Source organism: Lepidochelys kempii, chromosome 2 (assembly GCF_965140285.1).
Source record: "Lepidochelys kempii isolate rLepKem1 chromosome 2, rLepKem1.hap1, whole genome shotgun sequence".
NCBI classification, from domain to species: domain Eukaryota; kingdom Metazoa; phylum Chordata; order Testudines; family Cheloniidae; genus Lepidochelys; species Lepidochelys kempii.
In genome coordinates, this window is record NC_136381.1 from 65,343,110 (window position 1) to 65,365,436 (window position 22,327).

Consider the following 22,327-nt stretch of genomic DNA (forward strand, 5'->3'; position numbering starts at 1 on the left):
CTAGATATTGTGCCTATTAAAGCCTCATTTTTCTTTTGCCCTTTTGTTCTTTAGTGTACCACATTATCACATGCTGAACGCATTTTAAAGTATTCTCAGTCCCACATGCCCTTTCGAGGGAGTAATGCAAGGTTTTTGTGTGTTTTTCTGTAGTGAGTTAGAGTGGAATAATGCAAAGGTAATTCAAGATTTTTCATCCCGCTTAGGCTCCTGAAGACGAATCAGTTCAACATATTACTAACAGTTAATCTAGTAAAAGAGGATATAGCAAGAAACTGTACAAAAAGCCACAATGATGTATTTTGCTTCTACTGCAAATATACCCCCAACCCGTCAAAAAACCAAAAACCCCACACCTAGAGAGAGAGAGAGAGAACACCATTGGTCATGTCTCTAAACGCTACATTCTGTAATCACAGCTCTGCATATCATGGGCCACTTTTATTAAAAGCATCATTACTACAGTTGGCAGCAATTTACATCTTATCTTACATGATAGCAGTTCCCAAAGAAAAAAATGAAAAGACATCACAACAAAGGAAACAATACATTTACAAAGTCATGTCTGTAAACTTCAAGGCTAGTTTAGAGTTGAGGTAATGCTGTTTAGCTTTGTGGCTAAAGTAACAAAGTCCTTTAATTTAAAAAAGGTACCTGATTTTCTTTTTTTTTTTTCTCTTTCTTTTTTTTTTGTTTATACCAGTGCATTACAAGATCACGAGACGATTAAACTGTAGTTTTATCCTGTAAGAACCTTCTCAGTGGGTTAATTTCCAAAAGGTACTCTTCACATTCAACAGCTGCCTTATTATTGCTGTGTCTCAAGACAGAGACATTCACACTATCATGGAGATTGTCAGAAAGAGTGTGTGTGTGGGTGTGTGCACGCGCGAGTGTATGAACTCCCATACAGTCAAAATGATGCGCAAGTATGATATGTATGGTAAATTTCATCTTGACCTTCACAGCAAAAATTAAAAATAAAAAAAAATTAAATATATAACTTCATACTTCCTTTAAGCAGCACTTCCTTCTATTAGTGCCACTTGATTACAAATTGCTGCTTTTATAATAATACCAATGGTACCAAAAGAAAAAAAAAGCAGAGCATTATGTCAATTTCCTTAAAAAGACATGATCACCTCTCAAATTTCATCTCTCCTAGGGATAATAAATAATGCACTGCACAATACTTAATGACCAAGATACCTTTTGACACATCTGTATAACATGACTTGAAACTTTTTTTTTTTGCTACACTATGTTACAGAACAGCTTATAAAAACTAAGTATGGACATTAACTGTGAGTGTAAACAGTAGGACTACCACTTGTCAAAAGTTTAAAACACTTTAACTGTAATTGGTACTGGTTATTCATCATTTTCATTGTTTTCTATTTCATCCCCCCCGTCAAGCGAGTCTAATTCTTCACCCTGTGCTATTTCATCTTCTAAAACGGAGGAATCTGCAGTTTTATCAAGGCTCTCCTCTGCATCACTGCCTTCTAAATTCTCCTCTTCTTTAAATGCAGCCCCTTCAGTTTTGTCAGTAGCCTTTTCTTCATTGGAGCCCACTGCATTCTGAAGTCCGGCTAATCCTGGGAAACCAGGCAGTGTCAATCCTCCCAGTCCTGGAGGTAGAAACATAGATGGGTAGAACAGGCCAGGAGCCATGGTGGACAGCAGGAAAGGATTGAAGGCCAGAGGGTTTGTGGGCAATCCAGTGTTGTTGCTGGTGGCGGTGGCAGCAGTGGGAGCACTGACAGATCCATTTGCAGAGTCAGTAGCAGAAACAACGTCTGTGCTTTTCTCAGAGTCTTTGTTCTCCTCTTCGTTCTCATTTTTCTTCTCTTCTGCTTTTGAAGTGCCATCTTCAGTTTCTCCTTGACTGGAGGCAGGAGTGGTGTTTCCAGGAGCAGCTGTTATGGGGTTATTCAACAATCCACCCAGTCCAAACATGTTGGGCAATCCTGCCATCCCTGGCAACATCAGAGGCAGCATGGCAGCTGGATTTTTAGAATCACCTCCAGCAGCCGCAGCTGTTGCTAGTCCTGGAGGGAAGCCCATGAGACCAGCAAGCTGGAGAGACTGTAGATTCTGTAGATTCTGAAGGCTTGTGAGGTCCATTCCAGCAAATAGACTGTTCATTAGCAGTGGGTTGATTCCCGAAGTTGAAGCTACAGCGGCAGCTGCTGCAGCTGCTTTGGCAATTTCACTTTTTGGCCTTCTTCCTCTTCTGCTTGCTCCTTCCTCTCTCACAACTGGTCCTGTGAGAAGACGGTCAAACATGGACTCTGGAACAAAACCCTGAACAAAGAGGTGAAAAAAAGATTCGTTATCAATATACTTTAAATAGGAATGGTTGCTTATGCACTGTCAGTGTTCAATATTCAGCATATATGTTTAATGTGTCATGAGAGAGAGAGAGAAGAATTGTTATACAATATTTTGAATTCTTCCATGTTGGTTATAACAAAAAAACCTCAAATTTGGCAAATGACTAATGGAGACTGACTAACATGAATGCTGGGAGCTGGCAGAAAGCATAGGAAACGGAACAAAGTGAACTGCAAAAAATGCTAATTTTATACATATCATCACAATGATGGACAAAACATGCTGAATAGAATCAAACCTGTGAAACACATTTCACAGACTGCTCACCAAATTCAATTAAAATACGATGAAAACACTGCAATTACACGCTGGTCACGGTTTTTCTGTTTCTACTGAACTACTGTTTATCAGCTGGGCATTACCCTACACTTTAACAGAATAAATGAGTATTTGCAGCGTTGCTTGCTTCTGCTTCAGACCAATCTTTTAAAATGAACAGCCGGAAAAGTTAACCTCTGGATGCTGGTTGATACCAATATGCGTCAATTGAAGAATCCATTTCTTATATGGATGTGACCATTATTTGATTCATATTCAATTAGTGAATGAGTATTTGTATTTAGCAGTCACTCATATTTATATGATTATGAAAAAACCTTAATGTATAATAAATGTTCAAGGTAGCCACTAGTGCACGATCGACTGCAATCCCACGCATGTTTCTATCATCCTCTCCCAAATGCCGGATAACCCCATCCTGCCACTAATATTTCCTTAGTTCAAAACAAGCTACAGGCTAAAGGCTTAACAGTCAATGCCTATGTGGGGAAAATGTATACAGTGTTGATTTCTTTTTGCAAATAAACTTTAAATGGAACACAACTGAGTCTTATACTTACAGACTGCTTAACAATATCAGTCCAGTCTGGAGCAACAGCAAATTCAGGATTTTCTTCCAACCACCTTGGCAGGTCCTTCATTGGAGGGGCCATAGCTCCACCCATCTAATTACAAACATTAATGACTTTTAAAGAATGAAACAATGCACACATTTCATATGCAGTAGATTATTTTTATTTTCTAAAAGGAGGTTATAATGACTTTTAGTGGTGCAATTCAGAGGTGATTAAGGGATACTGTCCATCTTAGGTCATGTCTTTGCTGAAACTTCATGTGGGGCCAGCTTGGGTGTAAATCTATAGTGTTCTAGCATGGTGTGTACTAACTGTCTGTATAGACAAGCCCTTAGATACTAGTTGGAAGTCTGATTATTTTTGAATTAATATTTGTAATTCAAGCAGAGTCAATAATTTAAAAAGTTAGTTAAATATTTCATTTTAAAAATTTCACAAAGAAGTCAAACATTGTTCAGCAAATTATTCACCCACTAGCTAAAAGAGATGTAAATTGGGGGGGGGGGATGCAGGCCCCCTAAATCATCTTGGCATGAAAGACTTGCTTCCTGGGTGCTAGAGATGCTGTGAAACGGCTCTAGCAGAGTAGAGGACTAGTCAAAGTATTACCTTCTTTCCATTTCGTTTATTTACAACGGGTACCCTCTCTTCTCCTGTCAACGTATTTATATCCAATTTATTAGGGTTTCGACATCTGTGTCGTTTTTGCTTCGGCTTCTGAAATGGGGAAAACAGCACATCTGCACTCTTCTAAAAGGAGAAAACAAAATGTATTGCTTTAGGTTTTTCCATTTTCCGGTCAAAAGAAATAACCCTTCAACCAACTCATTGCAACAAAATTTTTTAGGACTCTATATAGCCAATTTCCTTTCTTTAAGATTTTCTCAAAAATCTTATCCTTTTTTTGCCAGAGGGAAACAAACATTCTGCACAATTTGATGTATATTTTCCAATACACACATCGCTGTTAAATGTAAATATAAAAATGAAGTTAAAACAACAACCTATGGCAACCTGTGGGTCCCATTTTCAATGAAGTCTAGGAGAAAACTAGGACTGACTTCAACAGGATGTAGCATCAGACACTATATAAGTATGCCTGGTCTTCACAATCTCTTTCAAGAAACTTGCTTCAATTTCTCAAGCCTTAAAGCCACACTAATTTGATATAAGCTATAGTTTTATATGTAACATCTACTTACTGGTACATAACTTGGCATATCAACCGTATAGGTAGGATGTGATTTAAGCCATTCAATTAAATCCTTGTTTTTAGGAGCATCCTCTCCCACCAGCCTGGTCCCATCCTCTAAGTTAATTACAGGGATCCGAGTGTCTGGGTCCAGTTGTCCAGGAGATGGAATGTTTCTTGCTGGTGGGGTCTCCATATCGTCTTCAAATACTTTGGTCACTTCTGCATCCTCCTGCATAAAATTGATGTGGGTATGAATTTTCTCGTCTAAGGAATATTACCTGGGATAAGTGATTTCCCAGAATGACTAGCTAAAATCAGAGCTTACCCATCAGAGAATCTCCCTAGACTATTAAAGGTGTTTGAATAAATCTTACCATAGAAAGCAATATTGTAACATTAAGGACATTTGGGAAGTTTAGCGATTATTTTACAAGTGCACATTATAGCCCAAAAGCCCAGTTTTGAGACTATTTTCTAGCTGTTCCCAGTGCAGAGTCCCTGATCTTTCCTCTTTTCACCATAATTAGTATTCAGTAAAACCTCAAACTGGAATTCCATTTTCTCAGTGCACCTATAAGGTTTTTGTGAAGAGTGAAATTTGTAGTTACTATTTAAGAGGTGATTACTACACATAACAAAGTTGTCATTTGTCACAGTTAAAAGTGCTTAATTTGAAATTCATAACATTTTGGTCTTTAACTGAAGAAAATATAGCTCCGAATATGAACGAGGAGCTGATGGACTTAGTAAAGAGAGGAAATTTCTACACAGTAATTTTGACTACAATAGCACTCAGATACCTAGAGTAATAGATACAGAGGAACAAACAGAAAAAAATACTGCTCTCTTACAACAGTCAGCGATGTCCGTTTGTTGCTCATAAACAATAGATCAAGCCCTTCTACATTTTTCCTCCTTCCTCTCCTCCTCTTCATGGGCGGTTCTCCATCCATTAAAGAACCATTTAGTAGATGCCTTGTGGGTGTGCGTGAAAGACCTGCTTGCAGCAACTCCATTTGAGTTTTAAAGGCATCAGACGCTGGTGTGGACACATTAGGCAAGATAAACTTAGAAGTAACAGATGAAAAATTTGAGGTAGAACTTGTTGCCTCTCGTGAGGCCTTTGATAAATCTACAACTTTTTCTTGTCCATTTTCTGAGACCACCTGAGACTCTCGTAACTGGGCAACCATTTCCATAAGATTTCTCCTCTTGGCCGCTCTCTCAGCCTCAATTTCAATCTTTCTCCGTCTCCTCCTCCGCTGACGTGGGACTGATAAATTGAGTGCATCTTCCTAATAAAAAATGAGCATTTCTAATTACCAATAAAGCTGTTAGAATGTTAGAAAAAATCTGATGGCCCACTTGACCATACGAGAGACAGATTGCACAAACATTTTAAAAGACAGAAAGACCTCATTTTATTCAATAAAGCAGTTTAAAGCAGCCTATTTTTCTTTTAATCTTCCCGCCCCCCCAGTTACTTAACATGCAAAATGAGGTTCCTTTTTCTATAATGTAACCAGAAAGATCCAACTTGCCTTTGACAACTGAGGAGAAGCAGAGATATCTTCACTACCACTGATGCTGGCTTGACCAACCATGGAGAGCTCTGCAAAGCTCCTTTTCTGTAGAGGGCTGTCCACAGCTGTCGGAGTATACCCAGGTATGAGCCCCTGGAAATCAAACATCTGGCGCCTATTTACTGGCCACTTCCCTTTTAGCACTGCTTCACAGATGTTGTCTAATCGGTTGATCATTACTCGGTCCTGCATAAAGGAGAGTATATAATGAACATTTGGTGTGAAAGTAGTCATTTAAACTCAGTCAGACTAAGCACAACTGCACAGTTTAATAGCCTGGAATACTTGAGAAACACAAGCAAAAATATTTAACAGAATCTTACCGACCAGAAAATAAACTAGTTGTCTAAATAAAACAGTTCACATGTTCTAAATAAAACAGTTCACATGTTGAGAATTATGGTGGAGAGAGATGAAGTTACTTTTCATAGTTTAAAACTAAAGCGTGTGTTGGGGGAAACTCGTTTTCTATAAAGAAATATTACACTAGTTGACACGTTTACAAAGCACTCACTATTGTTTACATAATGCTAAACTTCAGTTGTTCAGCAAAATCATCAGTTAGGACAGGAGAATTAAAATATTTGCAATCAGTATCTTAAAGCGATGGTATTTCAAATCCAGCAGGCTGGATTCTGCAATTCTGTCCCAGGAATTGGTTCCTCATTAGCGTCACTAGTAATAAAGTTCAACATTATGAAACGGGCACCAACCTAGGGACATCTAATGAATGTCAATTTTCATTCCACACCCATCATCACTTCAAATTTCATTGAAGCGTGTACATTAAAAAAAATTCTAAGTACAGTTTAGTTTACTTAGAATTTACAGATTAAAAGCATGTGTTACTATGAACCTTTAAACTCCTTTGGTGAAACTTTCTGAATCTAGCAATAGCTGATTTTAGCATTTTTAATGTTTTCTAAAATTATTTTATGAAATGAAAAAGAAGGATCACTTGATTTTTCCGTTTCAGTATTCAATGATTTTGTATTCTAGCTTGCTTGAAATATACTGAAAAACACTATATGAAAAATACTGCCGATTAGGGGGAATAGGATCGTCCTTTAGCTTCCTGAACAGCAGAACACTGCAAAAGCCACTAGCAAGTCTCAGCAGCTGCAGCAGACTGCCTGCTTTCCCCAGGAATAAGCCTATTAGAGCAAGTTTTGTTTCTAAACCAGATGGCCCTGTTATGGTGATTAGTAAGCTTAAGACTATTACTACTTTATTTCTCTCCCTACCCTCTTTGCAAAACCGGGAAACAAATTTATAAGGATTTATCACAAAATCACTGTTTTATAGATGTTTCCTATTAAATAATTTTCTGCATTGTGACAAAAATAAAATACAAGATAAAACTTCATCTACAGTTGCTGCTTACGTTTACAGGAAACCTTAATACAATTACATCTGTCAACATTATATAATGGTTCCATTATAAAATGGAACAAGTAGGTCATTCGTATGCTCTCTCTACAATCTCCTCACCCCCAACATAAATGGTGATCTTCCAAACCTCTGCTCTTAACACTATAGGAGCCTCTGCAGATGAAACCTATAAATCAAGGTCATACATTTGCTTCTATCAACGAAAGTGTGACTCTGTTGACATAAGGATATATAGTTTGCGAGAAAAATAATGTATTTTACCAGCCTGTATGTACCAAAGAACTTAATGTAACTCCTACTTTTTCTCTGCCTACTCTCAAAGAAACTGAAATTTACAACCTTATTTCATAAACTTCCTAGGTCTCTCTTAGACCATAAACATACATACTGCAAAAGTGAAAGACTATTCATGAAATAAAGCAGGAAGTTTTCCATATTCTATTCATACTGAGGAAGGTACCACTCAATCATGAACCAACCTTAGGCCAGAAAGAAAAGGCAAACGTTCTCTCATGAAGCAACTGAGCGACTGAAGGATCTCCATCTTCCAAATAGAATCCATCACGGGTTTCATCCCTTGCAGTGCTCATAGATGCATTGCTTTCTTCATCAAAATTCTTACCCTGAGAAACTGTTCCTGCTGAGGAATAACAATCACCAAGTATTAGCTACAAACAAACCAATCCTAACTCAAAATCTTTGGTTGAAATGTGGAATGTAGAGGAGAAAGGTACACTTTTTTTTTTTTTAAAAGAACAAAATTTGACAAAAAATTTTTGGTCTTTTTGTCATACAGATTAGTCATGTTGCAGCTTCAGAGATGAGTAACATTTGGCATAAACAATATTCTTTTTCCAGAGGAGCTTTCCATACCCTACTGAAGAAAACCACTAACTTAAATTCTTCTGCTATAAAATGCTGACCAAAATCTTGCAGAGGTCAAACTATTGGCATTTCAGGGTGAAAAAAGTGGAATTTAATATAACATTTTGTTAACCCTTTCAGAGAAGGATTTCAGGTTTCTACTGAAAGATTTTAAAACAGTAACTAAAAAGTAAGATTGATAATCTTGAGGCACAGTAATGCTTGTAATTTAGACACTTATTGAATAATTGTTGGGGCATATCCTTTGCCCTTCTACAGCCTCTCTGTGCTCTGATGGTGCCAAGGGCCTATATTATTGGCTCAATTAGCTATCTCGATATTGACCTGCTGTGGGGGAATCCCCAGGTGAAACAGGGCTGTTGTAGCTGCTCTTACACCACCCTATTTGGACCATTGGCCTAGGGAGAGTGGCTGGGGAGCAGATGCATCTGTCCAATCCTCAGCTGCCATAACAGCTCCTTGGATGCCAACTATCAGCTGGCACAACTTTTAACATTAGCTTCATGACTGTTCTATGTTCATTTCTGTGTGCATTACCTTCAGGTTGGGAGGACTCTTCTGATTTGTCATCATCATCAAGTTTCTCCTCTTCGTCCTCTTCTGAACCTTTTTCAGAAATAGATTTTGGATCTACATCTGTACTCATTTCTATAGCTTTCCTTTCACATTTAACAGGTCCAGGCTCAGCCTCAGCATCACATTCCTGCTTAATGCCTTTTTCTGTAATATCTGTCTCCTCTTTAATATCAGACTTTTCTTTGGCTGCTGAATTTTCAGACCCCTCAATTTTAGACTCAGCTTGTTCTGTAGCCTTGTCGTCTTGTACTGGTGTGGATGGAACAATAGGGGGCGTTTGACTGCAGCCAGCACCCAGTGGGTTTAGTGAAGACACACTACTTGCATTACCTGCCCCTCTGTTTTGAGCAAAATTTCTGTGGGCATCAAGAAAAGAGAGTTCAGGGTCATTCAGGATGTGATAATCTGTTCTACTGACTCCATGTTTAGCAGCACCAATCAGTAAGTCTTTGTCATGTTTACCACACTCCCACCACTCTGGCAGATCCAAGCTTGGCTGGCACAATTTTAGCCTCTCCCCCAACTGAGGGTGATGGAGAACCTGCTCACGGATTTTCCGTAACAGTTCTATGCGATATAAAGTTCTAGACGCACGCTCCTCTGTGATTGGCTCAATCATGGTGGAAAGATCAGGTGGTTCTGTAACAAAATTGGATTTTCATTGTTTAACCTGATTGAATATATGAATTGGTTTTTAAAAATTACAAAGTTTGTAATTTTTCCAATTACTACGTTTTATTATCTAATCCTGTTTCAACAGGATTGGTCTCTTGATTTTAAGAGAGTAAGTTATTCATGTGGATTTTTATTATTATAAACTTACCTTCATCTGGTTTGGCTGGCATTCGGCATACCCGCCTGCACATAGTCACAAAACAATTGAAGTACTTCTCCAAACTTTCATCGGACTTCTTATCGAGCCTAGCAAAAGCTCTGAACTGGTTCCAGTCAAACTGCTGTTTCATAGGGTCAAAAATAATCCCAAAAGTAGAAACTACACGATAAAAATCCGCTTCTTCTCTTCTTGTCCATCTAGAGTGCAAAAAATTAAGAATAGTTAGAACAAGGCCTGACAGCAGTTTAGATGCACCTGAAGACCCCAAAGATCAACTATTCATCCAAAGCAAAACTGAAGTGATGGCAACATACATTTTCATAGATATCCTCCTCTGGCATTTGGGGGAAGAAATCTTAAACTCACTTTTGACGTTTTTCAGTTATTATAGCTTCTCTTTCTGCTTCTAGTGCTCTCACTTCCTCCCTAGGCCGACGTCTCCGTCGGTCCGTCTTCATTAGTGCCTCTTGCCTCATTTGTTGCCTTTTATAGCTGCGCTGATAGGCAGTAATGAGGCGACGCAGACGGGTAGTCAGGGTTGAAGTGGTGGGCCAGTAGAGTTGGCCTAACTCAGCATTGCTTTCACTGTGCTTGCCTAGAGAACAGAAAAGTATTTGTGTATTGTAAGGATAACATTAGGCATGTCAAAAGTCTTTATTACTAAACAGGATTCTAATTTTGTAAGGTGAAAGTATACTTTATTACTCTAGAAGTGAAATAAATAAAAATTGGGAATAACTATTTTTGTTTGAAAGGGAGGAATAGATAGGATTAGTAAAAAACCTACCTCAGAAAGTTACACAAGCATTTGTCAGATTTATGTATAGCCAACTGCCTTCCTCTGATTCCTAATATTTCTATCACATGCACCTTCCTTATTGACTTTGTGACATCAAGAGATTTACATTAGAGAGTAAAGTTAATGCGATAGATCTCTAAACATATGTACTAAAGTTATTCAGTCCCTTATGAGGAAACACTTAAGTTTACAATTTCCCATCTTATTATTTTTCACTCTCACACTTGGCAAGCTTCCTCACTACAGAGAAAAACATCTTAAATGATTTCAATATTATCCACTGGAAAAATATCAATGGCTAGACTTTCATATCTGAAATATACAGGGTTTTTTTTTGATCATCCCATAAACCCCACTGTGTAATCAGAAACTGAACAAGACACATAATAAAGTGGGATGGTTCACAAGTAGCTAAGAATTAATGGAAAGATCTAAGACAGCGGTTCTCAAACTGTGCATCAGGATCCCAAAGGGGGTCGCAACCCCCTTTGAATGGGGTCACCAAGGCTGATTTAGACTTGGGGGCCCAGGGCTGAAACCTGAGCCCCACTGCCCATAGCCAAAGCCCAAGGGCTTCAGCCTTGGACAGCGGGGCTCAGGTTGCAGGGCCCGTGCCTGGGACTGAAGCCTTGAGCTTCAGCTTTCACCTCCCTGCCCAGAGTGGTGAGGCTCGGGCTTTGGTCCCCCAACCTGGGCAGTGAGGCTCAGGTGGGCTCAGGCTTCAGTCCCCGCTCCTGGGGTTGTAAAGTAATTTTTGTTGTTAGAAGGGGTCGTGGTGCAATGAAATTTGGGAACCCCTGATCTAAGGCTCCGAAAGATTTGGCTTTTCTAAGCACTAAAAAGTTTTAACACAGATTTGTCCAAAAGGACCAAGCTAGTACAAAGTATTGGCATTAATACAGATAGCAAACAAACACGTAGTTTGCATTAGCCCCTCCCTTTTCACTTTCACAAGACCCTTACTTGTCGTGTGGCTCTCTATGGATTCTTCTTTATCTTCTGGAGGTGAGTTTGCAAATTCCTTTGAGAAAGACAAGAGTTATTTTAGTTTTAGGTTTCAGTTGTGCTTTATCTTTTAGAGGAAAAAGGGCCATCTTCCAAAACAAACAAACAAAAAACTAGCAGCAAAGTATGATTGTCACAAATGTGTTTTATCTGGTAGCTTGTGAACTTTTATAATTAAACATCATTCTAAGAACATTTTAACATAGGCACTGAATGTCAACATTACACATGTGCATTACTACATTGAGGTTCTTACATCAATTTCATCCTTGAAAGGAGTTCTGGTTGGTTTATATTCTGGATCTTCATCCTCTCTGTCAAACTCTCCTCTACACAAAATTTAAAATAAGAATAGTTATCAGAACAGAACTCAAGTATTTTTCCCAAAACAACACACATTACTGATGCTATTGGTCTCAAAAAAGAAGTGACAAAAACCGAACAAGTATGAAAAAACAACCAAGCATCCATTTGTGATGATGTATTAATACACAAATATGTTTCAAGTTCACCTGTCTCAATTTATCTGCTTCTCTGAAAATATTAGTTTGAAGTATTTTTTACACTGTATTAATTAATACATTATCACTTAGTATCCTCAAGTTAGATGTAAACACAATAAGTGAACTCACGCCAATATATACAGCATTTATTTTATTAAAATCAGTTTATTATTTATTTATTTATAAATATCCTTCTTACCCATCACCACCATCTGCTAACATATCTGTCCCTCTCTGTTCAGCAGCTATGGCCTTGGCATCAGGCATACCAACCCGTTCCAGAAAGCACAGCGAAGGGTCAGCTCTCATAGAATTGTACTTCTCATAGCCTGTATGGGGTGCAGTAGAAGGCGGGGAAGGGAAGGGAAGGGAAGAGAAAAAAAAAGAAAAGAAAAATCACACCACAACTGAACAGAATGATTTATGTCATAAGGACAAATGGCACATGATTTATTTTCATAAAACAAACAAATCTCTTCCTCATCACCACCATGACTTGAATCAAACTGTTTCATAAAGAAACTCAGGATCCTAGAAATTATTTTCTTTCTACTCATGTAACAAAATATTCTTGTATGGGTAACTTGGCCAATACAAAAAGTACTAATGTGAAAACATTTTAAACCAATAGTAAACACTAAACTGGAAGATATTCAAGGCTTTTCTTCAATATCCAATTTTATATGACACATGAAAAGCATCTTACTGGTTACTTTATGACCTCTGCAGCAGTTCTCCACATTCAACCCCCTTCTCCTTCACCCCCCACCTCCCGCTCTTTCTATAGCTCTGGCCCTGCTAGAACCCGCATTATAGCTGAAAAAATGCTGCATACATGGGTTGTACGCAAGGCCAGCGAACCTGTCTTATTAGGTTTAGGATGATGCATGTCAGTAAGATGACACTGTTCCCTCTATAGTTTTCAAACTGCTGTTTGCTTTTTTTACTGCCCAAGTTGACTAGATGGAAAATGGCAGATCCCAACAGTGCACTGCAGGAAAATGATTTTTAGACGAGACTTGCCTCAGCTGAGCCCACAAAACTGAGCTGCTGTACATAGGCAGAACAGCACAATTCAATTAGGATTTGTACTACAACACACTGCTCCTAACTGCTGTAGAGCCTCAAGCCAAACTGTAATCATGAAAGGTTTTATAAGCCATCATTCTCCCCTTTAGTCAGGCTGGGCTGCTGAGAATACCTCTGCGACCTCCAGAGAATTGGGATTATAATCAGGAATCGCTCACTGTATATATCATGCCAGCTCTGCATCCCCAGCCTTTCAAAGTTAACAAGGCTGCATCCCACTCAAGGGAGCCGGGAGTTCTCAGCACTGACATTTGTGAAATATTGCTTGGAACAAAGCCCAGGAGGCACTTGTACAGATTAATAGCAGAGGTTAAGCCCACCGTCCACTTTGACACTGGCTGGCAGAGTTAGCAAGTGAAGCAGTGCTGGAAGCAAAGTTTATGGCGATCTATAGTATTGCTCGGCTATTATTAAAACAAATATGGTTTTGTTTTATTTACAGCCAAGAAAGTAATGTTTTCTTCTCAAATGTTCTGCAAACATTTAAAAACAGCATCTGATATTTACAACTCATATTAGATTTTTTAATACAAGGGGGAAAAAAGGAGATAGAAGCCAACAGTTCTTTGGAACTATACTTGTTAATATTATGACTGAATAGTTTTACACACAGAAAGCCTTGCAACTACATTTTGCTCAGAGTGAGACATCACTTACCATGTTTGAATACTCCAATTAAGAGGGATTTATCTGCTTCTTTATCCCACCAGTCTGTAGGAACCTCAGCATGGAATGGTTCAGGTATCCACACATCTACTTCACTGTAAAGACAGGTATACATTTTTAAAAAAATGACTATTGAAGGACAAGGCACCACACACCCATATGCATTGAAGTGACGTGTTTAAAACTATTCTGCAAACATACATTTCTTGGAACAAATCTAAAATCAAGATTTCTGAAAATAATTTTAAAAATGGTCCAATTGTAGGAATTTTGGGGTGTAATGCTCAAAGACTGTCCAAATGTAATTCATTTAAGCTTTTTAATGTTAACTTTAAAAATATATTCATTGTTTAAGCAGTGAATGAATAATCCTCCAATATAAAGAAAGTTCAAAATCCCATTTGTCACCCTTTGCCCCCAAATATCCAGTACTTAATGATTTATCAAGTTGCTTGAAAATGGAGGTGTAAATTGATGGATTATGAAGGTCTTTAAATAGCACATTACAGTATTTTCAGATTATATTATTCCGTGTTACAAAGCAAAGAATAAGCCTGCACTTGCACTAACCTTGAGTCAGCACCCTCTAAGATCTTGTCTGCTTGGTCCCCTATAACTTCTTGTCTTAGATAGTACAGCATGCGGACACGCAGCAGGACCCTGGAGAGGAAGGCAGAGGGGAAAAAAGTTCTTAACTTCAGGACTGTTTGCCAACAGTGGCTTTTGGCAGCTGCTGCTGTTCATCCATCATCCTGCCAAGGCTGATTAGCCATGCTGTATGGTAGGCTTGAAGCGTGACAGATGGTGGCACATAATCACCTCTGTGTGGTGCTTTCTGCTGGCTTCCAACAGGCCTGCCTGGCAACCGCTTACACTGCACAGAGAGGGATCGAGCTCAACCCAGTCCAGGCGCATTTCATTTAGTTCTACCTAGTGCAGCTTGTGAAGTTTAAACACGTACTCTACCACTGCCTCTGAAGTATTGAAGCAAGTTTGTAAACAACTGAGCAGATGGCTTTCAGTAACTGTTCTGCTTCATTATCTCATAAAATTTCCTCAGCTGCTGCCTTAATACCATTTTTGGAAGCACATCAGAAGTTGTAGGAATAAACGAGATATAAAATCTGGTTTTACTACCTTACCATAAACCCTCAATATGGAATGTCAGGTTTTTCAGATTATACAACTTTTTGCTTCAGAGAATGAAAAAACCAAAATCCCACCCATTTCCCTTAGGAGATATTAGCTATTTTTACACTTTCGTATTCAGACTGCTATTTTATTTTACCTGTGCATCTACATAACTGCTTGTAGAACATGGAACTTTAGTTATTCAGGTTTCCTCTGTCTCATCTCTGAAATGCTACAGATAATTTTTGAACCATTATCAAGTATTCACAGTCAAAGTTTAGACAACTGGAAATGGCAGGGACTGGATTTTCAAGATGGCTAGGAAAGCATTCCTTACAGCAAAAATCTACCTGGAAAATGTGCTCAACTACATTTACCCAATAAAGACACCCCCTGCTGCCCAATTAATGAAGTAACATCAATGCTGACTACAATGGATTGCTCAGCCCACCCTCTCAAGCTGAATCTAGTCATCACACCAACTGTTGAACTGCTGCTGCTCCTGGAGTAGTGAGGGTGATCAGAGAGGCAGAAATCTGATTACCAGGTTGCATGTGAAAACTTCAAACCACCACCAATTTTGAGAGCACCTCACCAGCAATTAGGAGCAGCAGCAAACACCCAGTTTTGGGTATGTGATTTAAAGAAGTCCTGTGACAGTAGCAAGGGGTACGTTGTAGTTGGAATTTTGTAGTTGGAGTCTTGTGTCAAAAACTTAAAAAATTGTACACAGGTGTCAGACTGTTCCCACCCACTTACCCTTGCATTCACATCATCCTTGCACTGTAAAGGACCACTCCCAGGCTCATGCATGGAAAGGTACATATGACTGCATAGGCATTGCATCATCTTGAGTGCCATAATATTGACAAAATGGTAATAGCTGTTGTTGTATCAAGCCAAGTACGAAGGGAAGAGGGGAAAAGAGGGAGGACAGTAGAGAAAAACACGGGTTTCATCAGGCAATGCCACTGCCCCTTTCAAAAGTCCTATGCACCAAACTAGCATGCAATTGTCACAGAGAAAGACAGAATGTTGATCCTTATAGAGCCCGTTCTGGTTGCTTCCCACCCCGGCATCCTTGTCATTCAAGTCAGCAACAAGCTTCCTCCACTTCACCCAGAGCTAAACATGTTGCCTCTACAGCCCCTGCAAATCTGGGAAGGGATAAGACTGGGACTGAAAATTATCCTGCATAATGACCTGCCATTCTGGAGTTGGAACAATGTATTTAGTTGGGGTGCTGTAAGCTCTGGATATGACTTCAAACCCGGGGGGGGCGCGGCAGCTCCCCTAGTTCCAGTGCTGCCATCAGCTTTCCTGATATTATTAATTGTGTTATGATACCAATTTACTGAAGCCTAGGATTCTGATGTCTAGATTGATGTAGAAAGGGGCCAGGACATCTATTTGGGGGCTGAAATGGACGGTTGTGATGCAGGAATTAAAAAGAAAAGGAGCACTTGTGGGACCTTAGAGACTAACAAATTTATTTGAGCATAAGCTTTCGTGAGCTACATGCATCCGATGAAGTGAGCTGTAGCTCACGAAAGCTTATGCTCAAATAAATTGGTTAGTCTCTAAGGTGCCCCAAGTACTCCTTTTCTTTTTGTGAATACAGACTAACATGGCTGCTACTCTGAAACCAGGAATTAAATAGTTATTTGAAGGGCAAATGAAGGTACGAAGTGGATTTGAGTGACAGTTTAGAAGAATCAGAGGCCACAGACTTGCATACTGTTATTCATTTTCATCAGTAGGTAGAAACGGCATCTTAGCATGGCAAACATCTTGAGAATAACTGATAACTAACTTAAGTGCCTTTCCCCTTCTCCTCCACTCCACACCTAATATGTCCAAGAAACTACTGTCATGCTATTTAAAAGAAATAATCAGTACTGAAAAGATATTCTTTGGGCATGTCCAAGGAATATCTTCCAAGGACATGCCCAAAGAATCTCTTTTCAGTACTGATTATTTCTTTTAAATAGCATGACAGTAGTAAGACAACATGCAACATATGTCATACAAAGCTCTGAGTGGAACTTCAATGCGGGTATATAACATTCATGGATATCCACGTGCTAAAGTAACAGTACAAAAACAAGAAGATTTATTTAGGTGAGGAGAATTAGGTCCAAGGTCTTTGATCAAAGTTTGGGAACCCTGTTGTAAGTCTGGGACAGAACAGGTATAGCTGAGATGTGGACGAGAACCAGCATACGATAAAAAAGAATAGTGACAAAATACCCAACTATTAAAGCTACAGCTACACTTACAGCCCAAAAGGCTCTGGCAGCAGGGAAAGAAGCCTTTCGCTGCAGCACGTAGCTACACTCTGCAGTGACAAGTCTGGATGCAGCCTGCCTTTCACTCTGGCGTGTAGCTGCATGTAGTATCTGTACTCTGCATGATGCCGTAAGTGTAGATGTAGTCTAAGATGCTACAAAAGCAAAGCAAAAAGAATTCAGGTGGTCCCTTCCTCTTATACATTTACATAGTACCAAAATATACAGAGATTTTAAAAAAACAAAAAAACCCCAATAGGACAGCCTCTGCCCCTGCAGATTTGGAAAGACTAGACTTGGAAGAATGATTCAGGAAGGAATGGGACGTTGTGATTTTGATGGGAAAAGTAAGATTGGAACAACTACCAGAGGGCTGAATTTTAAAGAAGGATTAACAGGGAAGCGGAGGCCTGGGAGGCAAGAAGTTGAACTTTGTTCCAAGCAAAGAGAGCAGCAAAACTGAGAAGGGGCCAAAAGGAACAGATATTTGGGTACTACGGAGAAGAGATGTTTGGGTACAACAGAAGATGCAAGAGGGAGAGTAGGAGAAAATGAGAGGAGGGTGAGATGTAAAACTGGGGACTAGGAGTTTGGTGTGGTAAGGGCCAAGAACCCACATAAAGGGATTCAAAGAAAAGGTGATGTGATTATGAGTCTGGGAGACGGGGAGGAGAAAGAAAAAAATTGTGGAGAACTATTAGCATCAGGACAGTTTTGGATAGCCTTGAGATTCCAGACATTGTTGGAGAGGCTGTCTTAAAGCCAGGATCCACTCCTCCTTTTGCCATGTTGGGAATAATGAAGAATCTCTTTCGCTTAGTGAACAAAACAAACTTTCTTCCTGAAATGTCCTTGTTAGAGCCAATCATCCACCTAAAAGATTATATCCAGTCACCCAGGCCTGATCTGAACTGATGTGATGCTTCATCAAAAGTTAACAGCAACATACAACAGTTTACAGCCCCACTATGTGGTCCTGTGGTTATATTAAAGATACCCAAATGAATGTTCTCGCACATATTAAGAACTATAAGTTCACTATAAATTAAACACACTTACTTATTACAGTGATGTTTGAGGTGTTTCTTATAGCTGTCCTCTTGAAACAAGACATCTGGATTACAGCTTGCCAGCCAATCAGCATCTTGCAGCACTGGCTGTGAACTCTGGGCTTTCACTTTTTTGCCTTTCCTTCCCCTGGGCACTGGTGCAGATAGGCCTACAAAACATCCCGCAACACTTCTCACAGTCTGAATTGCAGTAGTTTGATCCCAAGAATCCCAAAGTGTATTACTGACAAACTGATATAAAAACTAACCACCACCACAGGCCCCCCTGACGTGAAACATGACAACTAGCAATGAATAGCAACACAAGAATTTAGTACATTAGATTTTGAATACCAAAGTCAGTTGAAACTACGGTAAGAATTTAGCTATGAAGAGTGCAATTACTCAAAGTGAAATCTGGCCAGGATAATGGGGTTAAATTCCCTGCTTTTGTGAAAATTGCCATTGGAACGAATGACCACAGGTGGTCAGGATCTATGGTTCATGTCTCATTTGACAGACAGCACCTCCTGCAGCCCAATGCCCTCTAGCACCACGCTGGAGTATTTGTTCATTTCCGACTCAGAGGAAGAGTACTACCCACTGAACCACTGCCACTCCCCCCCTCCCCCGCACATAAGGTGTAGTGTGAGCTACAGTTTAAAAGTAGTATGTAGTACAACTGCAGGAGGGTTCCCCCACCTACAATAGCACTATCACTGGTATGGTGGTAGACATACCAGAGTGGTTAACCAAGGCTCGTGTTTGTCCATCTGCAGTTGGAGTGATCAGATCCCAGATGAAACTTTTGATATTTTCATCTCCTTTGTAGTGATTAAGACAATATACCAGGATTGTCCGGCAGATGGTTTCCACATCTTGTTCCATTAGCGGACGTTTATAGCGCCCATGTGAGAGGATGTCTGTCCACCGACCCCAACTACGAGAAAAATATGCTCAAGAACACAGTTCTGGCACTGGAATTTCCATTTGAGATTTTCATTTTAACCTCTGGGTGCCAGGTGGGTTAAGTGTTGTATGGGTTGTATATGCATTAATGTATTTTGCATTTGCACATCATGTCAGGAAATCCAACTTCCAGCACTGGAAAGTTAAGAATGCTTATTTTACAGAGCAGGCAATAAGTTCACTGCTCGTAAAAGCCGAAATTAAATTATACTGATAATAAAGTACATATGTCTAACAATGATGTTTCCAATAAGGTATGAATAGGGATTTGAACCCCAGAATGATTTGGAGTCAATTTTAGTTTGATCCTGAAATACATCAATCATAGTAATCACATGCAATATTTCTAGAAAAAGAGACATACAAAGTGACTATGAAGCCCACCATGATGGTAGCCACGTATAGCTGCCTGCCTGTGAAGACACAAGAATTCAAACTGGGCTATCCACCATGAGATAAGAAGTTCTGCATCCAATTTATCAACTGGCAAAACAGGATTTCAGTACAGTACTAGATGATGGTTTAGTTATTGACTATAAATTATAAGACTTCCACACTTCAGAATATTTATCCACAGCTCTCTTCGGACTGATGTAAAAAGAGACAAGTATTTTTCACATAGCCATTCAGATGCCTTCTACTTACCCATAGACCAAAAGGTTCTTCTCCACTCTAAAACATTCACTCCTTGCATAACCCTGGGATTTGTCCTGAAGTCTACGGGGCTTTGTACAGGGCTTTTCTTCAGAATCACTTTCCAGGTCTGAAAACTCCATTAATTCATCTTCTTTGACTGCACTATACAGCCTGGTTTGCTTTCTTACTCTTGGTGTATCAATAACTAGGTTGTTCTAAAACAAAAGTGAAAAGAACGTGAAAACTCAGAAAAATCCTCTTTTAAATGAATTATGAACTTGTATAAAAGGTCTCACCCTTCCATTTAAGGCATCAATATCCAACTCAGCCTTCTTAGCCCACTTCTGCCAGAAATTGGGGTCATCCAAGGAAATGTCTGTCCTGTTACCAGATGCAACAAAACTAGCCTAGACAATACGAAAAACACCACATTGAGTTCTTTACTGTATATCACCAGGAAAAATGTTCCATTTTCAGTTGTAAATGCAACTATTTAAAAAAATATATATATATTATAAAAGCAAAAGGAGGTGCTCCTTAAACTTAACATTATGGAGATATCAAAACATAGTAACTGGACATACTGAAACACCAATATATATTTATATGGAGATTTACTCACTGTCCAATCAACAGCCAAAGTAAGTTGGACAGTGTAAATCTAAAAGCTAAATTAATGCATAAAACACATTTATTACTATTTTTATCTATTTTGGTAATATTTTATCAACTTTTTCTTCAAATTTCAAAGCACACCTTAGCAAATGTTGAGCCTTTCCCTTCAGACTCAATAGTAATTGTGTGTGTTCGCCTTAGGAGAATCTGATCAATGTCTTCTTCACAAAATTTGGACCCTTCATCCTCCTCATCCATAAGAGCACCATAAGCCCCCTTTCGTAGAAGATCTTCTATTTCTTTCTTAGAAAGCTGCTGTACCTATAATTTCGGAGGAGAGAAACAATCTCCTTGGATATGTCATTGTTTACATCTCATAGCACAGCCAGACAATTTGCCTTTTACTTAGTCCTTAAAAATTGTAAACTTCTAAAATGTTTTGTTCATCAATAAAAAAAACTTTCACACTTGTTGCACTTATCTTCTGTGAAGAACAGTAAAAACAAAGGTAAATCTATTCTAAAGCTAATTGACAGTCAAAAAAATCCCAATTTCCTTTAACTAAAGCTACAGTAAGCAAGAAATAGGATACATTTATGCCTTTGGAAGTCTGCATCTGAACATATTCTCACCCCATTTGTAGCATTTTCTCTTCCACTCATTGACTGCAGTACAGCTTTATCAAGGCCAAGCTTTAAACTAGCTTTGTCAAACATTTCTCTTTCATAAGAATTCCTTGTGATCAACCTGTAGATTTTCACTGATTTGCTCTGTCCAATTCGGTGACATCGAGCTTGAGCCTAGAGAAGTATAAAAAGAAATATTCAGTTACAAGTTACACAGAAATTAAAAGTCAATGCCTAGAACTTAGTATGTTTCTTTTAAGCACTCAAATTAAAATTTTTTAAATATAAAAACATATTAAGCTTGAAATTTGAGAGACAACAACAGACTCTCTCCTAACTGGGTAGAAAAATACACTGCAGAAAACTAAAGAAAATGTTTAACAAGAATTGCCTCTTGCAATATTACCTGGAGGTCATTTTGGGGGTTCCAGTCTGAATCAAAAATGATGCAGGTATCAGCAGCAGTAAGATTAATGCCTAAACCTCCTGCCCTTGTACACAGCAGGAAAACAAATCTATCAGAATCAGGCCTGGAAAACCTGTCAATAGCTGCCTGACGAAGGTTGCCTCTTACTCGACCATCAATTCGCTCGTATGGGTACCTGAAATAAAGTTGTGTTATAAGCAGACTTTTACCATCACTTTCTCATCACTAGCTTTCTCATCATATCTTCCAACATTATTATTATTATTATTTATTTTTTTTTTTTAAGAAAAATCTTAGCATGACTACCAGGTCAGCAGAATTCCAACAAAGTAGAGACCTGAAAAAGAGCTCTATGTAGCTTGAAAGCTTGTCTCTCTCACCAACGGAAGTTGGTCCAATAAAAGATATTTCCATGCCCACTGTCTCAGCAAAGTAGAGAGCGAGTATTCTTGAATCAACTGTGTGCAAAAGTGAAAAACATACTCTATTCTCTTCCTCTGAGCAACTTCCACAGCAGAAACAGCTCTCACCCAAAAGAGACTGTCTAGCTAGAGGCAGACGACATTCTTACTTTAAACTTCAGATGGACAATTTACCTGAACAGTCAACTAAAAGGTGGTCCATTAAGGTTCTGAGAGATCACTTGCACTTGCCCATTAAGAAATACCATACTCCTTTGCAATTACAGGTATGCTTTTTTTCCTTAATGATCTGGCTAAATGTGTAACATTAAGTGTCTGAGTTCCATCCTTTTACCATATAGATCACTCACAGGTTAAATACTTTGGCCACTGAGGAAAATACAAT

The 22,327-nt window shown here is 38.9% G+C and overlaps 1 protein-coding gene across 6 annotated transcripts in view; it reads right to left on the bottom strand.

Moving 5' to 3' along the window:
- Window positions 1-428: 428 nt before the first annotated feature.
- The window catches only part of CHD7 (chromodomain helicase DNA binding protein 7), a 185,565-nt gene continuing 163,666 nt past the window's right edge, over window positions 429-22,327 (bottom strand). For 5 of the 6 annotated variants that reach the window (XM_073331067.1, XM_073331064.1, XM_078851528.1 and 2 more), the window contains 22 exons: window positions 21,500-21,695; window positions 21,100-21,267; window positions 20,609-20,788; window positions 20,149-20,259; window positions 19,862-20,067; window positions 18,988-19,187; window positions 18,258-18,417; window positions 14,350-14,439; window positions 13,771-13,874; window positions 12,224-12,353; window positions 11,778-11,850; window positions 11,480-11,537; window positions 10,084-10,312; window positions 9,706-9,914; window positions 8,844-9,521; window positions 7,901-8,061; window positions 5,988-6,215; window positions 5,298-5,741; window positions 4,454-4,675; window positions 3,861-4,001; window positions 3,237-3,341; window positions 429-2,307 (listed from right to left, as the gene is read on the bottom strand). In XM_073331067.1, coding sequence (XP_073187168.1) covers window positions 1,372-2,307; window positions 3,237-3,341; window positions 3,861-4,001; window positions 4,454-4,675; window positions 5,298-5,741; window positions 5,988-6,215; window positions 7,901-8,061; window positions 8,844-9,521; window positions 9,706-9,914; window positions 10,084-10,312; window positions 11,480-11,537; window positions 11,778-11,850; window positions 12,224-12,353; window positions 13,771-13,874; window positions 14,350-14,439; window positions 18,258-18,417; window positions 18,988-19,187; window positions 19,862-20,067; window positions 20,149-20,259; window positions 20,609-20,788; window positions 21,100-21,267; window positions 21,500-21,695 — 5,029 coding nt within the window. In that variant the 3' untranslated portion in view covers window positions 429-1,371. The remainder of the gene's footprint in view (window positions 2,308-3,236; window positions 3,342-3,860; window positions 4,002-4,453; window positions 4,676-5,297; window positions 5,742-5,987; window positions 6,216-7,900; window positions 8,062-8,843; window positions 9,522-9,705; window positions 9,915-10,083; window positions 10,313-11,479; window positions 11,538-11,777; window positions 11,851-12,223; window positions 12,354-13,770; window positions 13,875-14,349; window positions 14,440-18,257; window positions 18,418-18,987; window positions 19,188-19,861; window positions 20,068-20,148; window positions 20,260-20,608; window positions 20,789-21,099; window positions 21,268-21,499; window positions 21,696-22,327) is intronic. The other variant, XM_073331068.1, reaches the window with a different exon arrangement.